Raw genomic sequence first — 17,402 nt, 5'->3', positions numbered from 1 at the left:
CAAAACGTGAAGAAAGACAGGCCAAAGCAAAACAACATTTACAGTGGTGCCCCGCAAGACGAATGCCTCGCAAGACGGAAAACTCGCTAGACGAAAGGGTTTTCCGTTTTGGAGGTGCTTCGCAAAACGAATCTCCTATGGGCTTGCTTCACAAGACGACAATGTCTTGTGAGTTCCTGCGGTTTCCCCCCCTTTTTTCTAAGCCGCTAAGCCGCTTATCAGCTGATCCGATCAGCAAATAAGCCGCTAAAAGCCGCTAATAGTGCTAATCCGCTAATCCTTCAATGGGCTTGCTTTGCAAGACGAAAAAACCGCTAGACGAATGGGCTTGCTTTGCAAGACGAATGGGCTTGCTTTGCAAGACGAAAAAACGAAGAGAATCACAGAATGGATTCTTTTCATCTTGCAAGGCACCACTGTAAAATGCATCAGAGCACGATTGGGACCGGCAATGAAAACATTGCAAGCAGTAATTTGTAATTATTTAGAAATCTAATAAATAACGGTGGCGAGGCAGCAACAACACCCCCTCCGTGTCTGCTTCAGGCTCAACCTCTTCCCTTTCTCTTTTATTTTTTTGCTTGGTCAATATTTTACTAGGGAGACAACCAAGATGGACATTGAAGCCAAGAAAGTATATAAGTACGTTCTATTTAAAAACTGGTATCTTTATTTATAGGGAAGCTTTCAATGTTTAATAGGTTATTGTATTTTAATATTCTGTTGGAAGCCGCCCAGAGTGGCTGGGGAAAGCCAGCCAGATGGGTGGGGTATAAATAATAAATTATTTTATTTTATTTTATTTAGAAATATCTTTTTTTAGCATTACAAATTTACATTCAAACAGTTTGTATAATCTTTTTCGTGAGAATTCTCTGAATCTCATGACTCCCCCCCATCCTTAAAACAGAATTTAAACTACCTATCAGTACGTTCTCCGCAGTTTTCATTTTTCCAAATTATCCAGAGCCTTCATTACTTTACAAGTGTTTCTTAGAGTCCAGCTAAAGTTTTAATTTGCTAACAATGGTCTCCTAGGTCAATGGTGAATTTCCCCCATTCTTTTTTAAAGTCCTTGATCAACCTCTTCCTTGACCATGTGATAGGAATTTTGAGGTCTTAGATATATGGTAATGTTCATAAGTGTACCAGCCAAGCACGTACATAGATCAGCACAGAAAGACCGACCTGGAACCATTTTGTTTCCTAAACTGAGCAAATGTTTTCTCTGCAAGGTCAAAGGAAAATGGAAAAGCCTCCCCATTGTCTTTTCCTTCACAAATCCTGTCTTAAGGGCACATTTAAGATATGAATAGGGTGAGAGCCTGTGACCTGGCCCAGGAACTAAGTATTTATCATTACAAAAGACTGGCCAGGCTCCCCAGGGTATCCGATCAAGTGACCATTAACAGGTAACCTGCCAGATAAGAGAAAAACAGTGCACTCAGATTTCTGCTGTAGACCGCCTTTTCTGTGATGTAGGTATGATGTATCTGAGGGATGGTCTTGGGTTACACCCCTTCTGTGTTGTATGAATGATGTTTCTGGGGGTGGTCTTGATCTAAAGATAAAGGGACCCCTGACCATTAGGTCCAGTCGTGGCCAGCTCTGGGGTTGCAGCGCTCATCTTGCTTTATTGGCCGAGGAAGCCGGCGTATAGCTACTGGGTCATGTGGCCAGCATGACTGAGCCGCTTCTGGCGAACCAGAGCAGCGCATGGAAACGCCGTTTACCTTCCTGCCGGAGCGGTACCTATTTATCTACTTGCGCTTTGATGTGCTTTCGAACTGCTAGGTTGGCAGGAGAAGGGACCGAGCAACGGGAGATCACCCCGCCGCAGGGATTCGAACCGCCGACCTTCTGATCGACAAGTCCTAGGCTCTGTGGTTTAACCCACAGCACCACCCGCGTCCCTTGGTCTTGATCTACAGGGTGGCAATTTCAAATGTCTATATAAGGCCTTGCACACCATTGTTCTGGGTTCCTGTGACCTGGCTCAGGAACTAAATATTTGTCATTGCAAAAGACTGGCCAGACTCCCCAGGGTATCCAGTCAAGTGAGCATTAACAGGTAACCTGCCAGGCAGGAGGTAAACAACGCACTCAAATTTCTGCTGTAGACCACATTTTCTGTGATGTATGTATGATGTTTCTGGGGGTGGTCTTGATCTACAGGGTGGCAATTTCAAAAGTCTTTATAAGGTTTTTCGGGGTTCCTCCTCTCTCCTGCGTGTGGTGAGTGAGGACCCTGTTGCAACAGATCAATAAAGATCAGGCTTACTAGCTGCTTTGCTTTTCAATATTCTCTGCTTGGCCTCTGTTATCTTCTCCTACCAATAGGGAACCTACGTAAGGACTCTATATGGGCTCTTGGATACCCCATAAGGGAAAGGGGCAATTTTTGCTTGCTTGCCCCCTAAGATGAAGGCAGCCCCTACCTGGTCTCCACCGTGAAGCGATTGGCTTTGTTCACCAGCCCCCCCTCGAGACCGGGGCCATAGGCTCGGACGCGGCTGGGGTCGCAGCCCTCGGTGACCCCCACTCGGAAGGGGCTCTTCGGGACGGGGACGTCGTCGTAGGTGACTTCCACCAGGTGCACACCTGAGAAGGACGAGAGTGCGGTGCAAGCGATAAATCACACAGAACAAGCGAGGAAGTTGACTCTTTAATAATAAAAAATAATAATAATTTTTTTTATTTATACCCCACCCTTCCCAGTTCAAAAACCGGGCTCAGGGCGGCTAACAACAAATTTAAAACACTTGTAAAAGCAGCATAAGAAGCAGTATAAAAACATGAATAACAATAACATTCAAAATTCAGAAATCAGTTTAGGGGAAATAAGCATTAGATAATCCCCAGGGCTAGCTGGCTGAATTGGTCCTACTTGGGCCAGCGAGGAGACCAGGGGAGAATTAGCTGTGGGGTCTCAGAGAGGGTGATCAAAGGGGAGGGGGAGGGAAGAGAAGGGAAATAAAAGATCAGGCTGAATTCAGATTAAAAGCCAGGCGGAATAGCTCTGTCTTACAGGCCCGGCGGAAGGAGGTTAAATCCTGCAGGGCCCTGGTCTCATGGGACAGAGCATTCCACCAGGTTGGAGCCATCACTGAGAAGGCCCTGGCCCTGGTGGAGGATAGTCTGACTTCCTCAGGGACCTCTAAACTATGGATATTCATGGACCTTAAGGTCCTCTGCAGGGCAGACCAGGAGAGGCCGTCCCGTAAAGCAGGAAAATTTGTTCCTGAGTCTGAGAGGGGATGCCAGGCCAAGACCAGACAGCCCCCTACATAAAGAAGCCCCCGCCAAAGAAGATTGGCAAAACTAACTAACTAATAACAACAACAACAACAACAACAACAACAACAACAATAATAATAATAATAATAAATTTTACTTGTACCCCGCCCTCCCCAGCCAAAGCCACGCTCAGAGTGGCTAACATCATACAAATAACACAGTACAGTCATCCCTCGGGTTACAGACGCTTCAGGTTGTGTTTTTTCGGGTTACAGACCGCCGAAACCCGGAAGTACCAGAAGTACCACCCACAGGTCACCCTTGGCAGACTCCTCCTGCCACCGCCACTGCCACCCACCGCCCCTGGCTTCCAGAGCTTTCTCCAGCACCAACCAGGGCAGCCATATGGCACTGAGCCCAATGGGATTTGTTGTCCAAAATGGCCGGAGTAGCTAAAAGAGATGCGAATCGCAGTCCGAAACATCTGGCAGTCGCCTGGCTGGTCAAGGCCTGCCTAGCACGTGCCATCAGGAGGTGGAAGGGGATTAGAGGTGGAGGGAGACCAGGGGGTTCTTACCGTCCTCGTAGGGGGTATACTGGACACGGTAGGTGCCATCTGCGTTGTCGGTGACGTAAGTGTCCGTCTTGGCACCCGAGGGGTTGATGACGCGGACCTTGGTGTGACTGCCCCCGGTCTTGGTCAGCGAGCGGGCGTCAACCGTGAAGTCGGTGGTGACCTCACGCAGAACACCTGGGGGGACGTGGGCGGTAGATGTTATTTCTCTTTACAGTGGTGCCTCGCAAGACGAAAAGAATCCGTTCTGTGATTCTCTTCGTCTAGCGGTTTTTTTGTCTTGCGAAGCAAGCCCATTGAAGGATTAGCGGATTAGCGCTATTAGCGGCTTTTAGCGGCTTATCTGCTGATCGGATCAGCTGATAAGCGGCTTAGCAGCTTAGAAAATGGGGGGGAGGAAAAAAACCCAGCAGGAACTCGCAAGACATTGTCGTCTTGCGAAGCAAGCCCATAGGAAATTTGGTTTGCGAAGCACCTCCAAAACGGAAAACTCTTTCGTCTAGCGAGTTTTCCGTCTTGCGAGGCATTCGTCTTGCGGGGCACCACTGTATTTTGTTTACTGAATCGGCAGACCACCCTTTGTCCGTAGATCTCGGGACAGCTCACAGCATAAAAATACGATATGGCAAAAATTGCAAAAAACACAAGAGAAGAACAGGAACAAACAAATAATCCCGCCTCCCAAAACACATTTAAAAGGGCACCGGATGTCTGGTTGAAGAGGACGGCCCTTGAGGGCGGCTTTCACCCTGACGGTACTATGGTTCTATGATGGCTCATACAGGAGAGCATGAGACGCTCAGTCTCAGAGCTGTGAGTTTGAGCTCCATGTTGGGAGAAAGATCCCTGCCTTGGAATCCTGCAGAGGTGTCAGGCTTCAGGAATCGGATCCCTCCCCCGGTGGCAGTGAATAAGTAGATCAAACGAAAGGAGTGCTCTTACCAGTTGCCGTATTTTTCGCTCTATAAGACACACTTTTCCCCCTTCAAAAATGAAGGGGAAATGTGTGTGCGTCTTATGGAGCGAATGCAGGCTCCTTGGCTTCAGCGATAGAAACGCGAAGCCTCCGAAGCGCAGAGGGAGAGCTCCCGCCGTGCTCTGGAGGCTTCGCATTGCTTTCGCTGAAGCCGCCTGAAGCCCCCAGAGCACAGCGGGAACTCCGGCTGCGCTCCACGGGCTTCAGGCAGCTATCTGCAATCCCGCTGTGCTCCGAAGTTCCCGCTGCACTCCGAATACTTTCAGATAGCTGCCTGAAGCCTGGAAAGCGAGAGGGGTCAGTGCACACCAACCCCTCTTGCTTTCCAGGCTTCGCTTCGCTGGAGAGGCGCTGCACAGTTTTCCCACTCTGTGCAGCGCCCCTTCAGCTAAGCGGGAGGAGAAATGGAAGGGGCTCCGTTTCTCCTGCCGCTTCGCTGAAGGGGCGCTGAGCAGAGAGGGGGAGAATTTTGTTTTTTCCTGTTCTCCCCCTCTAAATCAAGGTGCGTCCTATAGGTGTGTCCTATAGAGCGAAAAATACAGTAGTTTCTTTAATAATCACAGCGAGAGACAAAGGAATGCATATTCCTCTAGAAATGGCGTTGCTCCCAGTAAAGGTTTACTGCCTACATCCCTATTAATCTAAGTCACTCCTATGTTGAGTAAGCTGAGCTTGTTGCTCTCTGATCTATCGCTCTCAGAGCCCATCTAGCCTTAGGTGAGGGGGGTCAAGAACGCTGTCCAAGGACACTGAATCTGCCAGCTCTCATACCTTTTATTATTTTATGATTTCTTATTTTATGAGTTGAAAAACTCCTATGTGCCTTTATTTTCCCATAATTAAGATAGCCATGCCACCCAAAACGGGTGTCATGACCTTCTAGATCTAAAATATCCCCTTTTTTAAATAAACACCAGTCTTTCAACCAGAGATGACATGAGGCTTCGTAATATGTGTTTCCTCTTCTAGCTGTTCCTCACTCAGTATTTCCCAGCTTTCCCCCTCTGGACTGTGCCCCTTTGCAAACCACTGTTCTAAATCCATACTGTCCTCCTGCCCATGGAAAGGTTCAGGAGAAGGGGGGGCGGTTCCCACCATTCCTCCTCAGTCCAGCCCCTGACAAGGGGGTTGGACTGGATGCCCCCTGTGGTCCCTTAAGGTAAAGGGACCCCTGACCGTTAGGTCCAGTCGTGGCCGACTCTGGGGTTGCGGCGCTCATCTCGCTTTATTGGCCGACGGAGCCGGCGTACAGCTTCCGGGTCATGTGGCCAGCATGACTAAGCTGCTTCTGGCAAATCAGAGCTGCGCACAGAAACGCTGTTTACCTTCCTGCCGGAGTGGTACCTATTTATCTACTTGCACTTTGACGTGCTTTCGAACTGCTAGGTTGGCAGGAGCAGGGACCGAGCAACGGGAGCTCACCCCGTCGCAGGGATTCGAACCGCCGACCTTCTGATCGGCTCTGTGGTTTAACCCACAGCGCCACCCACGTCCCTTGTGGTCCCTTACAACTCTGCAATTCCACGATTCCGCAAAGGATACCTCTCGGCTCCACTCCCGGCCCGAAGACCTTGACGTTGCTGGTGTCCACCGCGGGGTCGACGTTGACACGCGCCGGGAACTTGGGAACGGGGTGGCCGCCATATTTGATGGTGATGGTGTAGGTGCCCGGGAAGGATGGGATATAGGTGATGCTGTAGGTGCCGTCGCTGTTGTTCTGGATCAGCACCTCGGCCTTGACGCCCGAGTCCGAGATGATCTCGATGGTGAGCTCTGCCTCGCCCGCCTTGGAGCAGTCCACCATGAAGGTCGCCACCTCACCCACCTTGCCGTGCTCCAGGCCAGGCCCGCTGGCCGTCACCTTGGACGGGTCGAAGACGGGCTTGATGTCCGCCTTGAAGGGCGAGCCGGGGATGTGGGCGTCCGCAAAGAGGATGTTGATGGCGTACTCGCCGGGCTCGGTGGGCAGGTAGGAGACGGAGCAGGAGCCGTCGCCGTTGTCCTGGCACTCGATCTTGGCCTCGCAAGGACCCTCCACCGTCAAGCCCAGGCCCCCCATGCCAGCCCCCTTGGTGTCGATGGTGAAGGGGGCTGGCTTCCCCACAAAACCGCCCTTCAGCCCAGGGCCGTAGGCGCACACCTGGAAGGGAGCAAACGGGATTGGGGCTGGGTTAGTAACTCAGATACAGTGGTACCTCAGGTTACATACGCTTCAGGTTACATACGCTTCAGGTTACAGACTCCGCTAACCTAGAAATAGTGCTTCAGGTTAAGAACTTTGCTTCAGGATGAGAACAGAAATCGTGCTCCGGCGGCGCGGCGGCAGCAGGAGGCCCCATTAGCTAAAGTGGTGCTTCAGGTTAAGAACAGTTTCAGGTTAAGAATGGACCTCCGGAATGAATTAAGTACTTAACCTGAGGTAACACTGTATTATAATAATAAAAAATAATTTTATTTATACCCCGCCCTCCCCAGCCAGAGCCGGGCTCAGGGCGGCTAACACCAGTAAAATTACAGTAGAAACATAATGGGGGGGGGCAATTTAAAATACAGGTTAAAATGCAATTTAAAATGCAGCCTCACTTTAATAGTAGCCCATAAGGGGAGGGAAACATAAAGGTCAGACCGAATTCAAACCAAAGGCCAGGCGGAACAGTTCTGTATTGCAGGCCCTGCGGAAAGATGTCAAGTCCTGCAGGACCCTAGTCTCTTGTGACAGAGTGTTCTACCAAGTTGGGGCCAGTACTGAAAAGGCCCTGGCCCTAGTTGAGACCAATCTAACCACCTTGTGGCTTGGGACATCCAAAGTGTTGTCATTTGTGGACCTTAAGGTCCTCTGCAGGGGACCTCTATATACATAGCATTGTTATCAATCTACGACGGGCTGAAAGGTTCACAGGCTAGGAAGGACTTGCTCACAAATTGATTGACAGCTGCACGAATTATGATAGCTAGGCAGTGGAAGGGGCAATCTAAAATGGAAGAATGGTACAAAGAGGTGTGGGATATGGCTATTAACAAGAAATTAACACGTGCCACGCTAATCTTCTCTGTATCTGTATCTGCTGCCGAAGCTTGTAGCACGATTACAAGAAGTTTTGTAAGGAAGAACATGTGAAATATTGCAAGGAAGGCTATGAGGAGAGTTATTAGTTAAGATAATTAAAAGTAATACTGAAATTAAGAAATGTAAATGAAGTGGGAAAGATTGGAAAACTTTCAGATGTGACTGATGGAAGTCAAAGAATTGTATAAGGTATGAAATTATGTTAAATGATCATCGAAAATGATATGTTAAAATTATATATATATATATATATATATATATATATATATATATATATATATATATATATATATATTTGCTTTCGTAATATATATATATATATTTATATATATATAAATATATATAAATATATTTATATTTATAAATATATTTATATATTTATATATAAATATATTTATATATATATAAATATATATATATATTTCGTAATATATATATATATATGCTTTCGTAGATTTTCACGGGTACAGGAATGCAGGTTTTGGTGTCTTCGGGTGTCTTCCCGTGTAAGAGTCGGGGTGTCTGGGCGACGTTTCGACGAGGTCTCACTCGTCATCTTCAGGCTGGTGCTTTCGGCTTCTTGTTACTGGAACAGAGCAGAGTCTGGTGTTTGAGTTCCTATAAATACTGTTGAGGGGTGTGGTGTATAGCCTCCAACGTTCTGGGCAGAGAGGAAGTTCCTAGATTAGTGTGCCTTTTCTTCTTTTGTTCCTTAATTACTTGAGGGATATCTTGAGTGATTTCATGAGTGATATTCTGAATACCACTGGGTGGGTCATTAAGTGTAGATAGAACGTTGGAGGCTATACACCACACCCCTCAACAGTATTTATAGGAACTCAAACACCAGATTCTGCTCTGTTCCAGTAACAAGAAGCCGAAAGCACCAGCCTGAAGATGACGAGTGAGACCTCGTCGAAACGTCGCACAGACACCCCGACTCTTACACGGGAAGACACCCGAAGACACCAAAACCTGCATTCCTATACCCGTGAAAATCTACGAAAGCATATATATATATATATATATATATGAATGATAAATTAACACGTGCCATTAAAGTAAGACAGGGAATATGCAGGAGTAATGATTTTCAGGAGGCATGGAAGGGTGTTTGCAGAATTTGTACTGTTAAAACAGAAAAGGGTCTAACCATCGCAAAAGGTGTTGAAATTTCGAGAGGTGGGATAGTTACAATGGAACGGTCTCAGTGGTGGGGTGCACTTTTTCATTCTTATTTGGTGTTTTTACACGAGTAGAAGGTGAGCTTTTATTTAAAATGCATCTCTGGGTTATTTGTGGGGCATAGGAATTCGTTCATACTTTTTTCCCAAAATATAGCCTGGCCCCCCACAAGGTCTGAGGGACAGTGGACCGGCCCCCTGCTGAAAAAGTCTGCTGACCTCCGATCTAGACCCCTATCTACCCTCCGTGCCCACCTTGGATGGGTCTGGGGGCATGACGGCCTCGACAGCAAAAGGGCTGCCCGGCACCGGGTGCCCGTCGTAGGTGATATCCACTTTGTAGGGCCCTTCCTCGGGCGGCATGTATTTCACGGTGTGGATGTCGTTGGCGCTGCCCGTCTCCACCTTGCAAGGGATGGGGCGGCGGGAGGGCGAGCTGATCTTCACGTCCACCTGCCCTTGGCCCCCGGCTCCCTTCGTGTTGATGGCAAATTCCTGGTCGCGACCCACGTCCACCTCTGCGGGGAGGGCGGGAAAGAGTTGGTTGGGAGAGGGACATTAGGAAGACAAGAGGGTTTTAGCCACAAGAGAGTGGAGCACAGTGCCTTTGCTGGACCTCAGCAGCCGGACAAGAGAAAACTTGCTAGACATGAGCTGCTACGTTTGCCAGGACTGCCAACTTGGCCCCGTGACTGTGGCTGCCATGCAGTGTGCAAGACCCTGGCACTCAAATTTGTGGGTGCCCGGTTCCTTTCATGGGGAATTTTGTGGGTGCTCGGGCACCCAGGGCCCCAGGCCGTTAGCACCTATTCCAGGCAGCTCAACCCAATGCATAATTATAATAATATATTATAATTTTAATTTATTATTTGTACCCTGCCCATCTGGCTGGGTTTCCCCAGCCACTCTGGGCAGCTTCCAACCAAATATTAAAAATACAATAGTCTGTTAAACATTAAAAGCTTCCCTAAACAGGGCTGCCTTCAGATGTCTTCTAAATGTCAGGTAGTTGTTTATCTCTTTGACATCTGGTGGGAGGGCGTTCCACAGAGCAAGTGCCAGCACCGAGAAGGCCCTCTGCTTGGTTCCCTGTAGCTTAGCTTCTCGCAGGGAGGGAACCGCCAAAAGGCCCTCGGCGCTGGACCTCAGTGTCTGGGTGGAATGATGGGAGTGGAGATGCTCCTTCAGGTCTACTGGACCGAGGCCATTTAGGGCTTTCAAGGTCAGCACCAACACTTTGAATTGTGCTTGGAAATGTACTGGGAGCCAATGAAGGTCTTTCAGGACCGGTGTAATATGGTCTCAGCAGCCGCCCCCAGTCACCAGTCTGGCTGCTGCATACTGGATTAGTTGTAGTTTCCGGGTCACCTTCAAAGGTAGCCCCACATAGAGCGCATTGCAGTACTCCAAGCGGGAGATAACCAGAGCATGCATCACTCTGGCGAGACAGTCCGTGGGCAGGGAGGGTCTCATCCTGTGTACCAGATGGAGCTGGTAGACAGCTGCCCTGGACACAGAATTTACCTGCGCCTCCATGGACAGCTGTGAGTCCAAAACGGACTGTTTACATAACAGTAAACCCCACTGATACCGGCGAGGCTTAATCCGAAGTATATAAAGGGTCATATGAGCTTTGGGTGAGTATTTTATCTCCCCTATTTTTCTGAACTCTACATTCTTCCCAGATCAGCTGTGTAGGAAAAGGCGGGGGGGTAGACTTCAAGGTCAAAGGGGAGGAGCCTAACGTTTATTTAAGATTTTCCAGCATTGGCAGCGAAGTCACACTGGAGTGCCAATCATCCATAAGGGCACAGAACCAGCCTCCCCAATCCGAAGCTGACCCTTGCTGGTCACTGCCTACCCTTGACCCCCTTGGCCCCACTTACTGTTATTGAGCCCTTGCACTTTGACCTTGCTGAGGTCGAGGGGCGGCGCCACGTTCACCGGGAAGGGGCTCTTGGGAATGGGGTCCCCGCCGTACGTCACGGTCACCGCCATGTTGCCCTAAGTCGCCGGAGAGAAGAGATCAGCGTCAGACACGCAAAAGGATACAGGATTGGGCCTGGATTCGCCTTCCCCAGCGTGGTGGTTGGCATTGCCAACTCGGGGCACAGCCAAACGGCGGAACTCCCTGCCACATGAGACACCCATTTGGGTGGCTTCGAAAGAGAGGCTCTTGATGGCTGACACCATGGCTGGGGAGTGCGCTGGACAGAGGGCGGGGGGCACGCGGTCCCTCACCTGCTGCACGGCCGTGTACTTGACGGTGTAAGAGTAGTCGTGGTTGTCGATGATCTCAAAGTCCCGCACAACCTCTCCCTTGGTGGCGCCGGCAAAGTGGACGTCCAGCTTGGCTTTGCCAGCCCCCTTGGTGAAGACCGTGAAGTGGGTGGGCTTCCCGACCTCCACACCTGAGAAGGAAAGGCCATAGCGGGGCAGAGACCCTCAGTCCTCTGGTGTCAGTCTTCCCCCCTTGCAGGAAACCAAGGAGGGCACCCCCCCTAGCTTCTCTGCTCAGCCTGCAGCTTCCTGAACTGAGGATTAAGGCCATGGCTGCGACCCTCCCCACCAAACACCACCCCATAGGACTTTCTCGGCTGCAGTATTTAGCTGCAGAGAGACACAGGTACCATGTCATGCATGCTTTAGTTGAGATTCCCGCATTGCAGGGGGTTGGACTAGATGGCCCCTAGATGGCCCCTTCGAACTCTACAATGCTGTTTTTACATTTTATTAAGTTCCTGCAAATTCCAATACATAAGGTCAGCGAGAAGGAGGAGGATTGGTTTGAGAAGATATTGAATTATTTAAGGTAGTATGTATGGGAGTATAAAGGGACCCTGACCATTAGGTCCAGTCGTGACCGCCTCTGGGGTTGCGGCGCTCATCTCGCTTTATTGGCCGAGGGAGCCAACATACAGCTTCCGGGTCATGTGGCCGGCATGACTAAGCCGCTTCTGGCGAACCAGAGCAGCGCACGGAAACGCTGTTTACCTTCCCGCTGGAGTGGTACCTATTTATCTACTTGCACTTTGACGTGCTTTTGAACTGCCAGGTTGGCAGGAGCAGGGACCGAGCAACGGGAGCTCACCCCATCGTGGGGATTCAAACCGCCAACCTTCTGATCGGCAAGTCCCAGGCTCTGTGGTTTAACCCACAGCGCCACCCGCATCCCCTGTATGGGAGTATATTGTATTTAAAAATGGGGTATCAGAGTTTTTTTGGGGGGCTAACCAGTCTGGGATAGTTGGGATATCAGCCTTGTTGGGTTATGAATGTTTTATGTAGATTTTCAATTTTGTTGTTCTCTATGGGGCAATGACAATAAAGATATCGTATTGTCCCTGGTCCCCATGACATCTCTAGGCGGGGCTGCACTCTCAGAGGCGATCTTTTGGGGTGGGACTCCCCCTCTGCCCCCCCACCTCTCCTTGGCCGCTGCTCACCTGTCCGGCTGAGTCCAGGCCCTTCTGCCTTAACCTTGGTGGCATCGTGCGATGGGTCTACCTTGATGTGGAAAGGGCTGATGGGGATCTCCTGGAAAAGGGGAGCCAAGGAGAGAAACGGGATGAGCAAAGATCACATCTCTCGCCCGCAAGGTCATGCACTCTATCTACCCTTTGGCCTCTGGCTACAGAAACAGGCAGAAACGCCCCCTCTCTCCTTCCAGGTATCCCCCCCACACACCTATCTTCAGAAAAAAGGGGTGTCCAGTGCTTAAGATTGCCCAGATGCTGAGGAGAGGAATCTGGGATCGCCTGTGTCGCCATAATCAGTGCGGGATTTACGTGTAAGCTAAGCAAGCTATAGCTTAGGGCCCAAAATTTTTTTAAAGGAAAATGGGTGAGTGGTAATATGCCCTTGCAATTTCCCTCCACCAGTGCTCGTCATTTTTATTACTTTAAGGTTATTATTTGCATTGCAATTCATGTGTCAGTACAGTGGTGCCTCACAAGATGAAATTAATTCGTTCTGCGAGTTTTTTCGTCTTGTGAATTTTTCGTCTTGCGAAGCACGGTTTCCCATAGGGTATTAACGGTTTTAAGAAAAAGGAAACAAACTTGCAAGACGTTTTCATTTTTCGTCGTGCAAAGCAAGCCCATAGGGAAATTCGTCTTGCGAAGCAACTCAAAAAATGAAAAACTCTTTCGTCTTGCGCGTTTTTTGTCTTGCGAGGCATTCGTCTTGCGGGGCACCACTGTACCTTCCTTCTCTTATTATACTTCAGGGGTAGGCAAACTAAGGCCCGGGGGCCAGATCTGGCCCAATCGCCTTCTCAATCTGGCCCGTGGACGATCTAGGAATCAGCATGTTTTTACATGAGTAGAAGGTGTGATTTTATTTAAAATGCATCTCTGGGTTATTTGTGGGGCATAGGAATTCGTTCATTTCTTTTTTTCAAAATATAGTCCGCCCCCCCCCAAGGTCTGAGGGACAGTGGACAGGCCCCCTGCTGAAAAAGATTGCTGACCCCTGCTCTAAGCCTACCAGCGATTTCACCTGGAATTAAGCCCATTTCGCTTCCTTTTACCTGGTTGGCAAAGAGGACCATGATGGTGTAGCGCCCAGGACCGGGTGGGGTGTATTTGACGGTGAAGGTGTCGTTGTCATTCTTGATGATGTCAAAGTCGATGTCGGCTTCCACTGGTCCCACAACGCCGGGGGCACATTTTATACCGATGCTGACGTCCCCTGCAAAGACAGCCAAGGAGGCGCATGACAAATGAGATGTGCCAAAGGCAGCCGAGGGCCGAACTCTGGTCTGCACCCAGGGGTGCTGGCCCCAAATGGTCATGGGTGGCCAGGCCCTACAGAAACCGTCTCCCTAAGCCCCACCCTTGTTCCCCCTGCTGCCCAAAATCCTATGATTCCATTATTCTACCTTCATTGTATTATTATTGCCATTATTATTACAGTCATACATCGGCTCCCGAACGCCTTGGGAGTTGAACGTTCCGGCTCCTAAACGTTCGAAAACCGGAGGTGAGTGTTTTCGAACGTTTTTCTGGAAGCCGAACGTCCGGCGCGGCTTCAGCTGTTGTTTCCGGTGCACCTGAAATCAATCGGAAGCTACGCCTTGGTTTCCGAACATTTTGGAAGTTGAACAGATTTCAGGAACAGATTCTGTTTGACTTCAGAGGTACATCTGTACAGTGGTACCTTTGGTTGCGGATGGGACCCGTTCCAGAGCTCCCATCGGGTCCCAAGGTTTCCGGAACCGTGGGGACTGCTTCTGTGCATGCGCATGGCCTGGTAGAATGCGTCTGTGCATGCCGTGCGGACAAAACACTTCTGGGTTTGCCTCTTTCGCAACCCAAAGTTTACATTACCTGAGGGTAACATAAGCCGAGGTGCTACTGTATTCGTACATGTTTTTAGGACCCACCTTACATTTGCGAATGGAAGTTGTTTTTAATACTGTGTTTTAAAGTTGACCAGGACGCGGGTGGCGCTGTGGGTTAAATCACAGAACCTAGGACTTGCTGATCAGAAGGTCAGCGGTTCGAATCCCCGTGACAGGGTGAGCTCCTGTTGCTCGGTCCCTGCTCCTGCCAACCTAGCAGTTCGAAAGCATGTCACAGCGCAATTAGATAAATAGGTACCACTCTGGTGGGAAGGTAAATGGCATTTCTGTGCATTGCTCTGGTTTCGCCAGAAGCGGCTTAGTCATGCTGGCCACATGACCCGGAAAAACTGTCTTCGGACAAACACCATCTCCCTTGGCCAGTAAAGCAAGATGAGTGCCACAACCCCAGAGTCGTTCACAACTGGACCTAATGGTCAGGGGTCCCTTTACCTTTAAAGTTGTGGCCCTGCTGCAAGACCTTAGGCTTAAGGGCAGGTAATACATAAATTAATATTAATCAGAGCTTTTTTCTAAGGAAAAAAAATGTTTAGGGGTACTCTCATTTTCCAAAAGTAAAGGTAAAGGGACCCCTGACCATTAGGTCCAGTCGTGGCCGACTCTGGGGTTGCGGCGCTCATCTCGCTTTATTGGCCGAGGGAGCCGGCGTACAGGTTCCGGGTCATGTGGCCAGCATGACTAAGCCGCTTCTGGCGAACCAGAGCAGCACACGGAAACACTATCTTCCCGCCGGAGTGGTACCTATTTATCTACTTGCACTTCGTGCTTTCGAACTGCTAGGTTGGCAGGAGCAGGGACCGAGCAACGGGAGCTCACCCCGTCGCGGGGATTCGAACTGCCGACCTTCCAACCGGCAAGCCCTAGGCCCTGTGGTTTAGACCACAGCGCCACCCGCGTCCCCTCATTTTCCTACTAATATTGAAATACTGCTTCTCAGCGAAGCCAAACTTAGGTTCACAACATGCTTAGGGGTATGTGTACCCCTGCATACCCCCAGAAAAAAGCAGTGGTATTGATATTAAATCATAACAACAGCAACGCAACCCTTCTTGAAATCCGAACAAAGCCCCAGAGAAAAGTGGAACAGGCTCCCTCCGAACTCTCCTTCCCTTAGAGGTTTTTAAGCAGAGATTGGACGGCTGTCTGTCATGGATGTTTTAGCCATCCATGCGGGTTGGACTAGATGACCCCTGGGGTCCCGAACTCTAAGATTTGATTATTCTAACAGCTGATGGGGACCAAATGACCCCTAAGGCAGGACGACCCAGAAGAACCCCCTGGAAACTAACCAGCTGAGGTCCTGGATCAAGCCCTCCCAGATTCCTGGAACACCTTCCCTGCCCTTAGACTCCAGAGAAATGCTGCCAGCCCGTGTCGACAATATTGGCTAGAGAGACCAATAGTTCTGACTCTGGATCAAAGCAGCTTCCTTTTGAGTCATGACACTCCTCTGGGGATCCTGACCTTGCCCTGCCTCGCTGCAGTCCACCGTGAAGTATGTGGGCTCGTTGGCCTTCAGACCTGTCTTCTCCACGCCAGGGCCATAGACTTTGACTTTGTCGGGGTGGCTGCCTTCGCCGACGGCCACCTGCGGGGGAAGAAGAGAGAGGATTAACGCGAAAGGTTTAGGAGAGCGGTGTGACTTCCTGTACGGACAGGAAGCGAAGGACAGTCTTGGGGAAAGTGCAGCACGCAGTTAGCTTACGGAACTCGCTGCCACTAGATGTGGCGGCGGCAGCAAGATTAGGGAGCGTTTAACGATAATTAGGCTAACATGTGGGAAATGAGAATTTGACCGGTTGCTATTAGCCACCAGAGCTCAGTGGTGCCTCCCATGGTCAGGGGCAGGTACTGGGTCAGTCAACAGTGGAAGCTATTATAACACCAGTACAGATAGCAAAAATGTACAAAACCAGGTCAACCGTATGTTGGAATTGTAAAGAAAAGGAAGGGACATTTTATCATATGTGGTGGGAATGTAGAGAAATTTTTAAAAATTGGGAAATGATATATAATGAATTGAAAAAAATGTTTAAAATGACATTTGTAAAAAAAAAAACAGAAGTATTTTTGTTCAGGATTGTGGGACCTGCCAAGGAAAACAAAGAATTTATTTGTGTGTGCAACAACAGCGGCAAGAGTCTTGATAGCACAAGGATTGAAGAATGAGGAAACCCCGACAAAAGAACAGCTGCAAGATAAATTGATGAACTACGCAGAATTGGCTAAACTGACATACAAACTGCGAGACAAGGACAACTGTGACTTCAAAGAAGAATGGGAACTTTTCACAAATTACTTAAAAGGACAACAAAATGAGTTGGACTCCTTGGCAGGTTTTGAATAAACATACACAGATTGATTGATTGATTGATTGATTGATTGATAACATGGTAGACAGATAATGTAAGGATTTGTATAATTTTCTAACATGCAGAGAATAATACGTGCTGAGAAATCAGAGAGGAGGAGCTGAGGGAAGTCTCTGGGGGAGGAGAGGGAGGGTTTGGGGGGGGAAAGGGGAGAAAATAATGAAAATAATGAATATGATACGTTTTGATATGTTGTTATGTTGAAATTGCTAATAAAAACATTTTTATATATATGCGCAGAGGAGGGCAACGCAGATGATCAAGGGTCTGGAAAACACGCCGGATGAGGAACGGTTGAAGGAGCCGGGTAAGTTTAACCCGGAGACCGAGAGGAGAGCCGTCTTCAAATATCTGAAGGGCTGTCCCATCGAAGGAGAGCAAGCTTGTTTTTCTGCTGCTCCGGAGGGTAGGACTCGAACCCGAGGCTTCAAGTTGCAAGGAAGGAGATTCCAGCTAAGCGTTAAGGAAGAACTTTCTGGCCGTAAGCGCTGTCCGACAGTGGTCTTCCTCGAGAGGTGCTGGGATCTCCTTCCTTGGAAGTTTTTAAGCCGAATCACTTTCCAGGGGTTCTTGAGCTGTGATTCCCGCGTTGCAAAGCGGGGTTGGACTAGATGACCCCTGGGGTCC

The 17,402-nt window shown here is 49.2% G+C and overlaps 1 protein-coding gene across 4 annotated transcripts in view; it reads right to left on the bottom strand.

Moving 5' to 3' along the window:
• The window catches only part of FLNC (filamin C), a 132,580-nt gene that overhangs the window by 44,259 nt on the left and 70,919 nt on the right, over positions 1-17,402 (bottom strand). For all 4 annotated transcript variants that reach the window (XM_082238677.1, XM_082238678.1, XM_082238679.1 and 1 more), the window contains 9 exons: positions 15,868-15,991; positions 13,570-13,730; positions 12,485-12,575; positions 11,280-11,449; positions 10,925-11,042; positions 9,294-9,556; positions 6,330-6,927; positions 3,815-3,988; positions 2,439-2,601 (listed from right to left, as the gene is read on the bottom strand). In XM_082238677.1, coding sequence (XP_082094803.1) covers positions 2,439-2,601; positions 3,815-3,988; positions 6,330-6,927; positions 9,294-9,556; positions 10,925-11,042; positions 11,280-11,449; positions 12,485-12,575; positions 13,570-13,730; positions 15,868-15,991 — 1,862 coding nt within the window. The remainder of the gene's footprint in view (positions 1-2,438; positions 2,602-3,814; positions 3,989-6,329; positions 6,928-9,293; positions 9,557-10,924; positions 11,043-11,279; positions 11,450-12,484; positions 12,576-13,569; positions 13,731-15,867; positions 15,992-17,402) is intronic.

The sequence above is a fragment of the Podarcis vaucheri genome, assembly GCF_965113315.1.
Source record: "Podarcis vaucheri genome assembly, chromosome: 10".
Taxonomy (NCBI): Eukaryota; Metazoa; Chordata; class Lepidosauria; order Squamata; family Lacertidae; genus Podarcis; species Podarcis vaucheri.
This window is presented reverse-complemented; position numbering and strand designations above follow the sequence as displayed.